The 17,325-nt window shown below is 36.4% G+C and overlaps 1 protein-coding gene across 3 annotated transcripts in view; it reads left to right on the top strand.

Annotated features, from left to right (window-relative positions):
- FAM134B (family with sequence similarity 134, member B) overlaps positions 1 to 16,501 on the top strand; it is a 40,510-nt gene extending 24,009 nt beyond the window's left edge. For all 3 annotated transcript variants that reach the window (XM_011993603.1, XM_011993602.1, XM_011993601.1), the window contains 6 exons: positions 6,043 to 6,169; positions 8,439 to 8,523; positions 10,463 to 10,600; positions 11,389 to 11,453; positions 11,696 to 11,822; positions 14,316 to 16,501. In XM_011993603.1, the coding sequence (XP_011848993.1) occupies positions 6,110 to 6,169; positions 8,439 to 8,523; positions 10,463 to 10,600; positions 11,389 to 11,453; positions 11,696 to 11,822; positions 14,316 to 14,809 (969 nt within the window). In that variant the 5' untranslated portion in view covers positions 6,043 to 6,109 and the 3' untranslated portion in view covers positions 14,810 to 16,501. The remainder of the gene's footprint in view (positions 1 to 6,042; positions 6,170 to 8,438; positions 8,524 to 10,462; positions 10,601 to 11,388; positions 11,454 to 11,695; positions 11,823 to 14,315) is intronic.
- The last annotated feature ends 824 nt before the right edge of the window (positions 16,502 to 17,325 follow it).

Genomic DNA, 17,325 nt, shown 5'->3' with positions numbered 1-17,325 from the left:
TCACCACTTTGTATCCTACTGATGGTGGTTGAATCACTTAAAATCAGTTTGATCCCTTTAAGGTCTGTTTTTTTTTTTTTTTTTTTTTTTTTTTTGAGACAGAGTCTTGCTCTATTGCCCAGGCTGGAGTGCAGTGGCACTATCTCAGCTCACTGCAGCCTCCGCCTCCTAGGTTCAAGTGATTCTCCTGCCTCAGCCTCCTGAGTAGCTGGGACTACAGGTGCACACCATCATGCCTGGCTAATTTTTGTACTTTTAGTAGAGACAGGGTTTCACCATGTTGGCCAAGATGGTCTCGATCTCCTGACCTTGTGATCTGCCCACCTGGGCCTCCAAAGTTCTGGCATTACAGGCGTGAGCCACCACACCTGGCCTAAGGTGTGCTTTTAAGACTTGTTAGGACCAGAGCTGCATTTAGTTTAGGACTGATTATTCTCTGCTACTGAGGCAGGACCCTTCTGAGTATTCCACCCATGTCTGTGAATTCTGAGGTTTTTCAGTCTAGTTGGTAGGACCAGGTGTCATTCTTGGCAAAAGATACCGTTCCTTCTAGTCCTTTCTGATGGCTCTTCCCTGGCCTCCGGGCTCCTCACACGCCTGTGCCAGCCAAGCCTCAGCTGAAGACTCCAGGAGTCCCCCACAACAGACCTCTCCCTTTGTCTCCTTCTGCACTGTGCTCTACTCTCCAGCACTGGGTCCTGCAAACTCTGGCCCCTGGGAGCGCCTTTTTGGAAACTCATCTGTGTCTCCTCAACTCAGGGAGTTGCCAGGTGTTACCTGGGTTGCTGCCTCTGCTCCCAGGCCAGGAAAACTCAAGGCAGAGAGCTGGGTGATCACATAACTCCCTTATTGGTTTATCATCCCTTAGGAGTCACTGTCCTTCCTTGCCTAATGCCCAGATTTTTGAAAATCGTTGTTCCGTAGATTTTTTCTTTATTGCCTTTTGATTGTTTCAGGTGGGTTGGGTATATCGGCTCCCTCTCACACCATCTTGCCGAGAAGCAGAAGTCTCCCTCTTCAATTCAATGTTACTTTATCAAGGATATTTCTCACAGTGACTCTTAGGGTAAGAAACACCTGCCTCAGCATCATCTGGGACACCTGTTAAAAGGCAGATTTCTGAGCCTCCCCCAGGCCTGCTCCATCTCCGTCTCTTCAGTAAGGCCCAGAAAGCTGCTGCTTAAACCGTGCCCTGGGTGTCTCACAACTACATCTTCAGGAACTGCACGAAGGGCTTATTTGGCCAGACCACGCAATGTGTATAACAAATTGTATTCTAATAGGGACAGGGAGGAAGAAAGAAGGGATGTTGGCTTGCAATTCTACTGAGAAGCCAAACCTCCTTTTTTTGTGGACAAAGTGAGGCTGCTTGTCCAAGGAGCCATCTTTCCATGTTTTGTTCCCTTAGAGTTTCACTGGCAGGTAAAACCAGAAATTCTTCAGCTGCTGAAAAAGCACTTTGCCCTGGCTTAGGGTTCCTTGATAAAGAATTGCTCGATTGCAGAATGGCCTTCATCAAAACACCTGACTAGTTTTTAGTTAAGAAGGAAAACTCAACAAGATGGCATCTGCTGGGGCTTTTTTGGGGAATCGTTTACAGTTACAGATCCTTGAGCAAAGCCCATTTGAAAGATGGCATGGCCAAGTAGAGGCTGGGACTTGTAGTGACTTCTCCCTGGGAACTACTTGAACTGGACTGGCTATGAGGATGGAAAGTTGGGGATGATGGTCATCAGGGGGTGACTCTTAAATGGTCTTTATCTTGTGGCTGGAGTGTGTGGTGAGTTCACTCCTTAGTGAAGGCAAGAGTGTGAGAGACAGCTGGAAGACTGGGGAGAGGGAGGGAAGATGTATAGAAAGATGAACCAAAGAACCTATTTCTCTTTGAACTTGGAAAGTACATGTTCTCTCTGAAGCTAAGGAGGAAATATTAATAAAGCTACTGGTAATGAATTTTCTCCCTTAGTTTAGCGTCAGTCACAGAAGACTTGTATTGTTTGGTTAGGAACTTAGTACAAACTCAAAATGTTTTGAAGCCTTAGGTATTTTCATCTCCTTTTATGTTAGTTGGGCCTTATGTTGCATGGTGATCAGTGCCAAGGATGGTGGGAAGACAGCCACACACCATGGAAAAGATCTGTTCCCCAAGCCTTGCCCAGCATTCACAGGAGATCTTTTTTCTAGTTACGTGTTTTCCAAATAAGGCTCTCTAGGAAAACCTAGAGTTTCATTACGTAGCAACTCAGCGTGTGTATGTGTGTGTGTGCAGATGACACCTGTGTTAAACGTCAACCAAGCACTAAGCATAGATCTTGGTTTCTGCTGAGTATTTGGGTTCTGCACATGAAGTGCTCTGTTTTCCTGGAAAGGGTTGCTCCTGCATGATGGCACGTTGGTATTGGTCAATCACACCTCATCTCTTCTGATTCTAGGAAAGAGTGGGGAGGAACATGAAATGTTCCTTCTCGTTCTGAATTGCCACGTGGTCTCTTCAAAGAATGTCATTGAATGTATTCACCTTTAAAGAGGGCACACATTTTAAAGGATTAGAACTGTATTGGAAACCCAGAGTCCTGGCCTTGGGTCTTGGCTCTGCCTCACACTAGCTGCAAAAACTTGGATTTCACGTTCCTCACCTATAAAATAGGGGAATTTGAAAAGTTGACATCAAATGTCCCATCTCATGCCAAATTATCTAATTCCATATAACCTAAATTGAACTGTGGTGACATAAATTAATGGTAAACTCACTGGAAGACTATAGAAATGTGAGTTCCTACGGTACTCAGAATTAATCACTGGGCAATTTAAAACTATTATTAAACTCCCAGAGAGCATCTGTTTTTGGTCCAGAAGAAAAGATGTGGAGTGACATCTTTTCTTCACCCTGGAACTTACATTTTCTTTTTAAATCATATATATTTCCATTAAATTTTATTCAGCACAATCTGAACATTTATTTTTAATCTCAAACACTTATTACTCTTTACAAACCCATTTGGTTAGATATTATTTTCAAGTTGTACACAGTGAAGTTCTCTTTTCTGTTTGTGATTATAAAAATTCAATATCAATTATAATTTATTGTGCTAATAAAAATGTAAGTAATGATGAAATTTATTGTCCCAAAAAACGATTATGTGAGGCTTTTTAAAAGGGGAAAAATGTAATATAATTAAGAGTGTTTTCTTATGAGTATGGAAGATAGTCAAAGATTATTTTTTTCTTTCTTTCCAGCAAATAGTGTTTACCTATAGACACAGAGGAATAGTGCTACCAGCATTCAAGTTTTTGAAATAACAGTATTTTCCACATTTAGTGTAATGCAAGACACAAAGGGGAAACTTAATAACTTTTTATTGAATAAATGAATAAATTAATGGATAGATGGTGTCCACTTGAAGTCCACTGTGGAAAATAGATAAGACCCTTAAATGCAAAAGAGAGTTTTTAGTTATTTCATTGTAATCTCTATAAAACACCTTAAGTTAGATGAAGTCTTTGTTCTAACATTATCTCTATAGTGGCAATTTAATATTATACTAGGCTCTTTTACAATTTGGGGACATTTACTTAAGCAATAATAAAAAATATATAAACAAATATGGATATGGTGTCATTTCCAAGACGTGACTCCTAAAGATGATATTAGAACAAAGTTCCAGCATCTGTACAAAGTACCATTCATTCAAAAAAATATTTTTTTGTCCTCGCACAGTGGTTCATGCCTGTAATCCCAGCACTTTGGAAGGCCAAGGTGGGAGATTGTTTATTCCATCTTAATCTGTTCATTTATTCCATCTTAATCTTTAAAAGAAAATAACAAATCCTTCCATTATAGCTTTTCATTGATTTTTGTTAGAATTTTATTTGGCAAACAGTTCAAATGAATCTTAAATAGTTGTTCAGTATGCATAGAGAGCCGAAATTAAAATGTTTTCTGTCATCTTCATGGTCCCATTAAACCGAACAGTAGCCTAGCCTGTCTGTGCCAATTTGCAGCAAATCTATATTGTTCTGAGAAAACAGACTGCATTTTAATAACCTTGCATTTCCTTTGCCACAAAGCCTTTGCTCTTCGGTGCAAAATCTTTTCCCACTAAGCAGATATCTTGGCAAGATTTTGCCACATTTTTTTATATTTAATATTTTTATTTTTAAGACCACTTCAGTGTTGAGTGTGATGCATGGGCCAGCAACAAGCTTTCTCCCTGCCCTCATTTTCCACAGGAACCTCAGTGAGCTAAAAACTAGAAGCAATCACTCCATTTAACAGTCACCCCCCGATGACCACATTTAATATATTTTTTTCTTTTTGTCTCTTTAGCTGGGAAGTTATCAGTTCCAAACCAGATGAAAGACCCAGGCTCAGCCACTGTATTGCAGAATCATGGATGAATTTCAGCATATTTCTTCAAGAAATGTCTCTTTTTAAACAGCAGAGCCCTGGCAAGATTTTGCCACAGATATCTGCTTCTTAGCTATGCACTTAGTATTTTAATAGATGTGGAATCATGGGGTATGCAAACCTGGTGCCAGATATGGTTCCAGTGAAAATAGATTTGCTCAGTGATTCAAGAGTGGGTAGAGTTAATAGATGCATAAACCATGCCCAAAAGTTCATTTCTTATGACAGACAGGAAATCTACCTGTAGGAATAACATCAGTCAGGACAACTGGTAGCTCAGTGACTCTTCAGAGCATTAGTTGAGGTTGAAAGAACAAAGAGGAAGGAAAATGGTATACTTCCCCTTTTTAAAAAATGCTATTGCACTCATTTAAACTTGGATTAAAATTATTTTTATAAAAAGGAATTGTAATTTACAAATTGCTTTACTATTCAAAATACATTAAAAGTCACAGAATCTGTATGTACACAAGCTTCTGTATAGTTGAGCATCTAAGGGCGAAGGTAGTTTTGACTTGTCTTAGGGCTACTGGAGTTGAATCCAGAGATCAGCCTCACCGTAGTACTCTACCATAGCTCAGATGACAGTTCACTAACAATCCTTGTCTTCTGCTAGAAACTTAGCTGCTTTTGTTATTGCCATATCCATAGCTCTGTGGCAGTGCCTTCAACATGGTAGGCACTTATCTCTTAATAATCTCTTAAATGAATGAATTTGAGGATCCTTAATAGGGATCGTTTGAACTGGTATGTTTTTATGAGTTAGGATTGCAAGAGCAGGAATTAAGCTTTATGTCATTGTAATGTTAGGGAATGACGTGTATTTACATGTGTCTTCTTCCTGGAGTGATTGCTTCTAGTTTTTAGCTCACTGAGGTTCCTGTGGAAAATGAGGGCAGGGAGAAAGCTCTTTGCCGGCCCATGCATCACACTCAACACATTCTAGATGATGACTAGGAAAATGTACTCTGGAAAAATAGAGGATATTGTAAGATCCTTTTAACAATTTTCTATAGAGTTTTCCAACCATGGTACATGGTATGTATGTATGTATATGTATGTGTGTGTGTGTGTGTATATAATTTGTATATTTATTGAAAATACATTGTTGGTGCTTATTCTTAATATTATATGCTTAATTCCAAGGTTTCTCTAACAAGTTCCTACAAGGCCTTCCATGACCAGTCTCCTCCTACCTCTCCAGCTTCACATGTTCTTCTTCTGGTTGACTTTGCTGGAGCCATGTTGAGACTCAATAGGATAGCACATTTAAGCTCCTTCCCACTCCAGGGCCTCTGCATATACTGCATGTTGTTCTATCTGGAACCCTGTGATTAAACTGCTGATCCATCTCGTATTTGAGTTTAAAAATGACTCTTCATTAAGGACGTCCCTAAGCCTCACCCTGTTCTCCCTTAGTGTTTCCCTGGTTGTAAATAGACAATTAGATAGCTAATTGTTTCTTTTGGCATGAGTTTCCTGAAGCAAGTGTCTGGTTAGTTCACTTCTGAATTCACAGGGCTTTTCCGGAGGGCGTGGCCAACAGTAGATGCTCAATAAATATTTGCCAAAGCCATAAATGTTGAATGAATCACCTAAAGTTCGGTAATATTTTTTTCTTTTTGTCTCTTTAGCTGGGAAGTTATCAGTTCCAAACCAGATGAAAGACCCAGGCTTAGCCACTGTATTGCAGAATCATGGATGAATTTCAGCATATTTCTTCAAGAAATGTCTCTTTTTAAACAGCAGAGCCCTGGCAAGGCAAGTTTTCCAGTAAAGGAGTATGTTTTAAAATGTTCAGTTACTTGGAAACAAATGAACTAACCTATTTTATCAGCTTGTCAGATTTCTCCAATTTTAAATGTAATATACTAAGAACATATGCCATAAAAGCTGGCATCAGCAAGGTTCAGAACTGAGTGTGTGAACACGAGATAATCCTCAGCCTCACATTTTGAAATTGGATTGGTTTTACGTTTTATACATATTTATCTAGCTCATTAGCTAAAATGAATGGTGATTGGTCTTATCAGCAAGACTAGGGAGAAAACAAAGTCTTAAGAATTTCAGTTATCGTATTTAGCCTGGTGCTGAAGTCAAAGGGAGATGAAATGAATACATAGTTCTTTGTGCTTTTGAAGATAACTGAATCTTATTTTCAAGCTAAAAAGTGGAGGTTCTTGTATGATTTATTTATTTAAGAAAGAAAACTTTTGGCAAAAACGTAGTGATTATATAAACAAAATGAATATTTTTCCAATTAAGATAAAACCCATGAGGGGAAGTGTCTTACATGGTTGGAAAGGGATTACATGGAGTGGCGCACATATTTGTATTATTTTATGTGTAGAGGCAGCTTTAATTCTGATTGACTGTGTTGATAGCTTGGGTGAGGTACAGAACCATCAATAGACCTTTTCTATTCCAGTGTTGCTTTCAAGTTTCTTGAATATCCACCCGTGGATAGAATGAAGAGCTAGTAATGTCAGCATTGAAAATCTCTGTCTTTGTACCTTGTATAGTATGCAATATTTTAACTTCAATAGTATTAAATAATAGAACTATGCTTGGAGACTTTTTGAGTGTATTAAAGTGGCAGTATTGCATTTGGATGCATTTTTTTATTCATTGAAGCCTTTTTTATTTTATTTTATTTTTTATTTTTTTTAAAGCATCGATACCTGTATTTGGGGAATGATGTACTGTTGATGTTGATTTTACTGAAGTGATTAAATGTATTTTTGGAAGATTCTAAACTTCAAACTTCTGCACTGGGTTGCATTAATGTGCCCCAAGTCAATTAGCTTAAAATGATGATGCTGCAAATGTAGGGCATAATATGAAATCCCTTTGAAAAACTAAATTCTCGATATAGTAATACTTTTCTTGGCTTATCTGTTACTTTGACTTTATGGCCTTTCCATTTCATTTATAGAATTTCAAATTCTTTCCAGGGCCCTTGCTGTTTTAGAAACAGGTCTTAGTTTTGTTTCGCAATTCATCTAATCTGCTTTTGACTAGTTAATTTATTAACTCTGTACTAAAGAATGAAAAATCAAAATCAAACTTAGATTTAGACCCCTTTGCTCTTTATCATCATCAGTTATTGGTCAGAGGTATGTATTCCTTCCTCTTGTGTCTTTTAGAAACTCCCTGAATGAATTTCCTTTGCTTGCTTTTCAGTTTAATTTACTATCACTGTTTAAAGATGATGTAAAAATGTAAGACAGTTTAAGACTGGCATGTGAAAAATCAGGTGAAGACTTTATGGGAAAATTTTTCTGCCTTGATGTTCCTAAAGGGAATTAAGGATATTTTCTGATTGTTTTTAAATTTCTTAAAACAATCAAGATTTTTTTAACCATAAATGACAGAAGGAAAATAAACATGTCACTGTAGGAGTTTCATTTAAATGGCAGTTTGTTTCTAAGTGACTTAGAAGTGGGGTCAATTTGAGCAGTATATATGGTTAGGAAAGATGATAGTGATGGCCATAAATTTATCCTGTCAGCTTAGCAGCTATACATTACATTAGATTTGTGTAAATTACGTTAGATTTGTGTAGATACCTCTAATTTCTGTAACATGTTTTGCTGTGTTTTTATGAATTTCAGTGGGCTTATAGTGGTAGTTTGAACTTTCAGATGTAGTTATCAGGCCGCATTAATTTCCTTAAATGAGTGAAGTAGAAGTTGTTTCTGGGGACATAATAGTTTTTTGTTCTCTTGCACCTGGCAGTAATATAGCCACAGGCATGAGTAATGGGAGTTGTCACTCTCTGTGCCAGAAATTAGCTCCTGTGTCCTCAAAATAATTATTACCAAGTGCTGAAATGGACTAAGGCTGGTTGAATGCAGCAGTCATTAGTCAGCCCTTAGTGCAAAACAATGCTCTTTGGAAAAAAATCTGTAATAACCGGATAGGTCACTTATACTGGTCACTTATAGATTTACAATTGTGTGTGTATCCTGTGCTCCAAAATATTTTGGTGTTATGTATAACTATCCCATGTTATTTCTGTTATTTCCAGTTTTGTCTCCTGGTCTGTAGTGTGTGCACATTTTTTACGATCTTGGGAAGTTACATTCCTGGGGTTATACTCAGCTATCTACTGTGTAAGTATAGTAGACCATGTGGCTAATTTTTGTGATGCATATGGTATCACTTTATGGTCAACAGACCTGTAGTTTGAAGAAGGGGGATGAGTTCTTAACTATAATACAAGTTGATTATTCTTTACTCTCCTGCTGTACAAAGTTTCTCCATTTTCCTAGAGCCATGTCTCTATTTTAAAATTGGAAGAATAGCTGCAGAAGGCAGAATTATAAGTTAATAATTTTATGTTAAATTTTGTCAGTAAAACTATAAATAAAGCCGTATGCCCCACCTCCCAAAAACACACCAACACCTTTGCCTTCGTGCATGTTCTTTGGCTCAAAAAAATAATCAAAACCACAATGAAATACCATTGCATCCCTACCAGAATGGCTAAAATTAAAAATACTGACCATATCAAGTATTAGGAGGGATGCAGAGGAAGTGGAATTCTCACATACTGTTGCGGGGTAGGTAGAATGTTAAAATCACTTTGGATAACAGTTTGGCAGTTTCTTAAAAACTACTACATGACAAAGCCATCCCACAACTAGGTACTTACCCAAGAGAAATGAAAGTACAAAGACACAAATGTTCATAACAGATTTATTTGTAGTAGCCAAAAGCAGAATATAATCCATACATCCATCAATAGGATGAATGGGTAAACAAACTGTGGTATATCCATATAATGGATTACTACTTAGCACTAAAAACTGATACATACAACACTAAAGATGAATCTCAAAATAATTAGACGGAGTAGAAGAAGCCAGATGAAAGAGTATGATTCCATTTATATATTATCCTAGAAAATTCAAACAATCTAGTAACAAAGCAGATCAGTGGTTGCCTGGGGATGAGGTGGGTGGGGACAGGGAGAAGAGGTAGGAGACTGGAGGGACGGATGAATAAAAACATGAGAAAACTTCTGGGGGTGGTAGACATGTTCATTATCTTGATTATGGTGATGGCTTCTTAGTTGTATCCATGTCAAAATTTATCAAATTGTACACTTTAAATACATGTATTTTATTATACATCAATGATCACTCAAAAATGTTATTAAAATGTATGGATTTTCTCCTTTACCTGAAAACTATGATCTGGCACTGCTACCTTTCGATGGGGCAGGCACTCTCCACTTAACATACCCTCATATTTTCCAATTTTTCTTACAATGGATTTTAAAATTTACATACAATTTCTTGGCCTCTAGAGACATTTGAGTTTGTAGCTCCTATTTTAAAAATATAATATAGGATACTTCCTAAAAAGAACAAAGAAATAAATATTAGGAATACAGTACTTAGAGTGTGGCAATCTTTGCTTCTTTTTGTATTCTTAATGCATAATGCAAATGGCAAATGGTCAGAGCTCAAATCCATTCTCCCCAAAAGAACTCATATATAACATTAGCCTCATCATTACATTGTTTAGCAGGTAAAGGAGAAGAGGACTGGGGAATGAAAGAATAATTTGGGCAAGGCATTATTCAGATGGTTTGCATTGATCTCATTTATACTTCACAGCAACCCCAAAGAAATAAGGTTATTATCCTAATATTATTGATGAGAGGCTAATAACTTTCCCATGGTGAAATGGCGTTGAATAAATACAGTTAAACCAGGACTGTTGTTTGGAAGGCATGTAATTTTTCTATAAATTTTGAGAGTAAAAGGATTGAAAGGAGAGAGTTGATCTAATTGCACCTGAAAACAATGACTGTGAGCATTGTGTGTGCTTGGGTATGCATGTGTGTGTGTGTGGGTGGTAGTAGAAAATGTTTACCTTACAGAAAAAGAATAGAAATTATGAACTTATTTCACAGAGGCATTTCCCTTAAAAAAAAAAACCTAAGTTTTTCAGTAAAAAAATATAGTATTTTGTGAAATACTGAAATGTATGTAGCCTTTTGAAAGGAAAGGCATTTTACTTCTACCCTCTTTCTTCTTTCAGTACTGTGTGCATTTTTGTGTCCATTGTTTAAATGTAATGATATTGGACAAAAAATATACAGTAAAATTAAGTCAGTTCTGCTGAAACTGGATTTTGGAATTGGAGAATATATTAATCAGAAGAAACGTGAGAGATCTGGTAGGTAAAGTTTATATTTTAGATTCTATGCATGAAATGAGACATTAGCGAGCTATTTTTAGGCAATTCCTTTAATACATTTGAGGATACTTTTAGCTTTTTACTAAGTATTATTATAGAAGCTAATCGCCCTCAAAGTTAAACATATCCTTTTCCTATTTAGGCTTTCCTTCTTTTCTCAAATATACAATGAAAGAAATTGATTTTTTAATCCACACTGTCAGGGGAGAAAGAAAAGGCAACACTTTTTATTGTGCTACTTATGATTTACTTAGTTTTATTTTGGGTTGGACTATCACAAATACAAAATTACACAAGCAGTGCTAGGAGTGTGGAAGTTGTGTAAGAAGGGATTGAAAAAACAGGGGAAGGGAAAGAAAATACAGGAAAAGCCAATATAATCATCTTTTACTTTTTAACTTGGCTTGAGACCTTATAGGTTCTAAAACTAGAATGTATCGGAGTCACGTGGAGGGCTTATTACAGGATGAGTTGCTAGGCCCCAGCCCAAAGTTTCTGATGCAGTAGGTCTAGGGTAGGGCCTGAGAATCTGCATTTCTAAAAAGTTCCCAGGGAGGATGCTTTTGCTGTTTTAGGGACAATATTAAGAGAACCACTAATGTGGATCATTTCCTTTGCAAATATGTGAAGCTTGTTATGTGTAAACATTTAATGATATGGAGGTATTTGAGAATATGAGAAATGTGGGATAAGAATACATAATGAAATAAATGCACTATATCTGAGTTGGCTAGGAAACTGAAAGCTTCCAAATTTTTTCTCAACAGAAGCAGATAAAGAAAAAAGTCACAAAGATGACAGTGAATTAGACTTTTCAGCTCTTTGTCCTAAGGTATTTTTTGTTTAGTTTTCAATTTGTTCCTGTGTGGTTTGACTGTAAATGTATTTACATATATAAAGCTGAATGATCTTCCTAATAAACCCATATTTCTGTAAGATGACTGAATGATTTCAAAATAAAAATATCCATCTAGTTTTTATTACTCTGACATTTTGGGGGTTCGTATGGATTTTTCAAAATATTCCCTTCAGCAGTTTAAAATGTGCCGCTGGTATTTATTTATATTAATACAGATTAGCCTCACGGTTGCTGCCAAAGAGTTATCTGTGTCTGACACAGACGTCTCAGAGGTATCCTGGACTGATAATGGGACCTTCAACCTTTCAGAAGGATACACTCCACAGACAGACACTTCTGATGGTATGCTAATATTTCTGGACACATTTATTTTTATGAGTGCATACAAAACTATTTAACTGCTGCCAAATACTGAATGGGTAAATAACATGTTACCACCATATCTATACAGTGGAATATTACTTGGCTATAAAAATGAAGTACTGATACTTGCTATAACATGGATGAACCTTGAAAACATGCTAGGAAGCCAGACACAAAATGCCACTTACTGTATAATTCCATTTATATGAAATGCCTAGAATAAGCAAGTCTAAATAAAGGGAAGTTAAGCTAGTGGCTGCTATGGACTGATGGAAGGAGGGAATAGTGAGTGACTGTTAATTGGTATGCATTTATTTTTGGAGTGATGAAAGTGTTCTAGAATTAGTGATGCTTGTACAGCTTTGTGAATATACTAAAAAACACTGAATTGTTCTAGAATTAGTGATGCTTGTACAGCTTTGTGAATATACTAAAAAACACTGAATTGTACACTTTAGAAGTGTGTTTTTTTGGTGCATGATTATCAAAAGCTGTTTTTCAAAAAGTATGAGAAAAAAATCTAAATCAATGTCCAAATCTGCCTTTGGACAGAAATTTTGAAAACAAAATAATTAAAAATTAGAAAAATTACCTCCTGAAATGTCTTTGAAATGTCCTAAGCGATAATGTGGGAGAGAAAGATAGATGGTAATCCTATACATTTAGGCCTAGTCCTCATTAAAAGGGGCTGAAGTATGGAGGGCAAGTTCCCTGAGTCCAAAGCTGACTCTGGAGTTTCTCACATTTGTCTTCGAAGTTAAAACAGCTTTTTATTTTTATTATTTTTTATTTCCAACTTTTAAGTTCAGGGGTACATGTGCAGGATGTGCAGGTCTGTTACATAGGTCAACATGTGCCATGGTGGTTTGCATCCCATCACCTAGGTATTAAGCCCAGCATCGATTAGCTATTTTGTGATGCTCTCCCTCCTCCCACCCCTGACCCTATGACAGGCCCCAGTGTGTGCTGTTCCCTACCACTGTGTCTATGTGTTCTCATTATTCAGCTCCCACTTATAAGTGACAACAGGCAGTGTTTGGTTTTCTATTCCTGTGTTAGTTTGCTGAGGATAATGGCTTCCAGCTCCATCCATGTCCTTGCAAAGGACATGATCTCATTCCTTTTTGTGGCTGCATAGTATTCCATGGTGTATGTGTACCACATTTTCTTTATCCGGTATATTCTTTGTTTATAATAAGTACAATTAAAAACAAGACAGCACAGTATTCTTTATAATGCAAATTATATCCATAACTTAAATTGAGAGTCAATGCTTGTACGGTAACTTAACTTTTGTTAGTCTCACTGGATTACCTTGTTTTGGCTATATACTGAACATATGAGCAGATTATAAAGGAGGAGAATGAATGAACTATTTTATACTTATGTTCCAAAAAGACATTTTCTGTTTTTAAAGGAAGGAGGGAGGGAGGCTGTGCAGTGTTTGAAAGAAGATGGGTTTGGAAGGTGGAAAACCCAAGTAGAGTCTTGCCTTTGTCACTACCTAACTTTATGACCTTGAACAGGTGAAATAATTTTTGTGGGTCTCAATTTCCTCACCTTTACATTAGAACAAGAGCATTGCTGAAGGTCATTCAAGCTCTACAAGCTTTCAGAACCTCCAATTTGAGGTCATATTTTAAAGAACAAGAATAACAAGTACCTTGTTCTTAAGGATCCCATCTCAGATTTATTCAGCAAAAAAGACAATAATAATCCAAGACACATAAAAAGGCTTTTCATTAACTGAAGATTTCAAATCACGGTTGCAGGGAGTTAACTGTTATATTAAAAGAATTTTATATGAAAGGTAAAAACAATAAAATCTATCAGCCTTCTACTGTGACACTGATTTCAAATGTCCTAAATCTTTATATGGTCAGTTTCAGCTATAGTTATAGAGAGCCAAATGTTTCCATAAACTCTTGGGTTATATGGAATAGAAGGAGCAGTATCTTCTTTCCATTGCTTAAAACAAACACAGATTACAGACACTGAAATAGATCTCCATGTATGAAAATGCTGAGGCTGAATAATATTAACCAAAACCCAAGGAAACTTCCTATTATAGTATTTTTAATTTCATGTACATGCATACTCATTGGCTTAAGGTAATTTCCACCCTAGGAGCAGGATGGTGAATTTTTATAGTAAATGCTTAAACGTTAGTCAAAACCTCAAGCTGATGTCAGACAAGTGTGAATGTTAAGTCAGTAAATATACTGTTTTGTGCTTAAGAGGAAAGCTAAATATAGAGGGATATGTAGTGTTTGTGTCCCTGTGGAGAAAGAGTGTTGCAGGATTAGGAGTTCAGTATGTGGTTAAATTGATTCAAGTTGACTCAGGAGGCTAGATGAACGCCAAGGTTGCCAGAGGGTTCAGATTAAAGTCAGACAGATGATCTTTAGACAGCACTTTTATTTGAAATTTGTTACGGTGCTTAAGTCTGAACTTCTGTTATCCATTTCACAGATCTTGACCGACCTAGTGAGGAAGTTTTCTCTCGAGATCTCTCAGATTTCCCATCTCTAGAAAATGGCATGGGAACGAATGATGAAGATGAATTAAGCCTTGGTTTGCCCACTGAGCTCAAGAGAAAGAAGGAACAGTTGGACAGTGGTCACAGACCAAGCAAAGAGACACAATCAGCAGCTGGTCTCACCCTTCCTCTGAACAGTGACCAAACCTTTCACTTGATGAGCAACCTGGCTGGGGATGTCATCACAGCTGCAGTGACTGCAGCTATCAAAGACCAGTTAGAGGGGGTGCAGCAAGCACTTTCTCAGGCTGCCCCCATCCCAGAAGAGGACACAGACACTGAAGAAGGTGATGACTTTGAACTACTTGACCAGTCAGAGCTGGATCAAATTGAGAGTGAATTGGGACTTACACAAGACCAGGAAGCAGAAGCACAGCAAAATAAGAAGTCTTCAGGTTTCCTTTCAAATCTACTTGGAGGCCATTAATCTAGGAATCAGCTTGCAACAGAGCACAAAAAACACCAAAAAAATTTCAAAGAAAAAAAAAAAAAAACAAGGAAAAGAAAAAAATTGAACTATAAGCTTTAATGATTACTTTAGATTTGTTTTATTTTCCCTCCTGCAGTGAATTAATTGGATATATATCAGCTGACACTGACAGATTGATATTTCTGATCGTTATTTTTGTGTAATAAGCATGGAAATGAACTTTATACACACCACTGTGTTGTCAGAGATAAATATTAGGGGTTTTTAAAGCAAAAAGAAACAAAAACCAAATTATTAAAATCCTCCTATAAATATTCTTTTTCTTTACAGTTTTTCAAGCATGCAAAACAGTTTATTGTAACTCATTGAAAAATATTAACAATTAATTGTGAATACATGCCATTATCAGCTTCCTTATTCCTAATACCTGGAAATTTTTTTTTTAAACTGATAGATTTTGATGTAAAAAAGATCGAAATTATCAAGGTATCTTAGTTGAAGGACTTGGGAAATACTATCAAAATTAATTTCTTAGGAAAAAATTTTAAAGTATATTTAAGTACTCTGGATAGACTGAAATATTTCCATGTTATTTCTGCAGTTGTAGACTTAGGCTTACTTGTAAAGCAGCATGCTCCACTGACTGCCATCTCTAGTCTTGCAGTGGGTGGTATTAACCCACAGAAAGCAAGCAGTTGTGTATCACATAGACAATGGTTGTGACATAAACAGATTCAGTTGTTTTGTTGTTCATTTGTCATATGTTTGTGATAGGGATGTTGGGAGCACAGCTCTATTCTGCCTGCTCAGACTTAAGTTAGACCCGTATCTTTTATATTATGTCATGAAAAAAGTCTCCTAAAATTGTGAAACTAGTTATTGATATGAGTGATGTGATCATCAGCAATAAAGACATAATAACTCTGTTTTCTTAGTCTGTATAGAGGAGAGGAACTTGCTTGGCTTTAAAATATATTTATTTGCCATTTAAGTATAAATATGAAATCTGTTTCTTACTGGGAAGATAGAGTATATATATTTTCCTTTAAACGTTTTAAGATCACTTTTAAATAACCACATCTGATTTATGGTTTTTAACAAAGGACTAAAGAGCTCACACCAAGCTAATTTTGTTTTTGTGATATAAACTTTCAGTGTCGAGGGACCATGCCAGCAACTACCAAAAATCTCTTAAATCTTCAGGTACAGCTGGCATTCTGGCAGATGCACAGAGACATCTGAGACCCTCAGAAGGGAAGGATAATCCAAGAATATAGGAAATCTGTGTTCTCTTCCTTTCATTTTATCCCTTATATTTCTAAAGACTAATTATAAGTAATCTGACATTTTAATGTAGCAACTCTTATTTATTTTTTCTTTCTGAGGTATTCAAATATCTAGACTGAATTTTGCCAAATGTTAAAGGGAGAAGAGTTACTGAAGACTTTGAACATTTTTGTGATTGCTTATGTCATTAGTGCCTCATGACTGTGTTTGATGTCCTTTATTGATACAAAGTGAGCCTGTGCCTTCATTATCTTGCCCATTTTAATACAAATGGAAACCTGGTGTTTGAAAATCTCTGAACTGTGTGGGTTTTGGAGGAATATACCTGAATTTTATTCAATAACAGTTTCTGGACAGGAAGAAAAATACAGTTACATATTTATAAAATAGTTGTTACCAGTATTCTTTTTTATGTGTATGCTTCTTTCTTTAAAATAATATTCTTGGTTATAAAGTAGAAAAGTTTAAAGGTCATTTCCATTTCTTCACTGAGGAGAAAAAAAGTTAAATAATCCAAGTAATTAAATAATATAAATCCCTAGATAACCTTACAGGAAGATTAACTCAAGGGCTGATAATCTGTGATGGTATGAACAATAAATCTAGAATAAAATGTTAATAACTACAAATTAAAAGGGGTGTGGGGAAGAAGTTGGTAGAGTAGAAAAATGTGCTATAACCACTATCGAGGAGACATGCCAGCTCTCTAGGGACAGCAGCATTTTAACTATGTATGAATTTTAATATTGTTTGTATATGACTCTGTGACTACACATTTACACAATACAGTAATGGTACTTTCTCACAACTATTAATTCAAACAAACACAAGGATGTTGAAGGTTTTTGTTTGTGTATACGTATGTTTTGGTGGTGGTGGGGGTCATTGTTTCTGGTTTTAAAAGATGAAGTAGCAGATACACTTCATCTATGATTGATCCAGTGTAGTAGAGGACTACATGTCCTTTACCATGGGAATATAAATAGCATTATTTCCCCAACATCTGAAAGAACTGATAATGAGTGGTTTGTAAAATCTAAGTGGACTGAAGTATTTAAAATGTGAACCATGGATATATTTTGTTAAAATTGAAAGCTGTAGAAAAGTTTTGCTCACTTCCTGTAGAAGGTACTGAGCAAAATCACACAATGGCAATAGCATACACTGAGCATGTATTTTAATCTGAAGCAATAAAGTAGTGCTCAAGAAGTTGAAGCTCACTTTGG

The sequence above is a fragment of the Mandrillus leucophaeus genome, unplaced genomic scaffold (genome assembly GCF_000951045.1).
Source record: "Mandrillus leucophaeus isolate KB7577 unplaced genomic scaffold, Mleu.le_1.0 Scaffold430, whole genome shotgun sequence".
Lineage (NCBI taxonomy): Eukaryota > Metazoa > Chordata > Mammalia > Primates > Cercopithecidae > Mandrillus > Mandrillus leucophaeus.
Note: the sequence above shows the minus strand (reverse complement) of the source record. Positions and strands in the feature narration are given on the sequence as shown.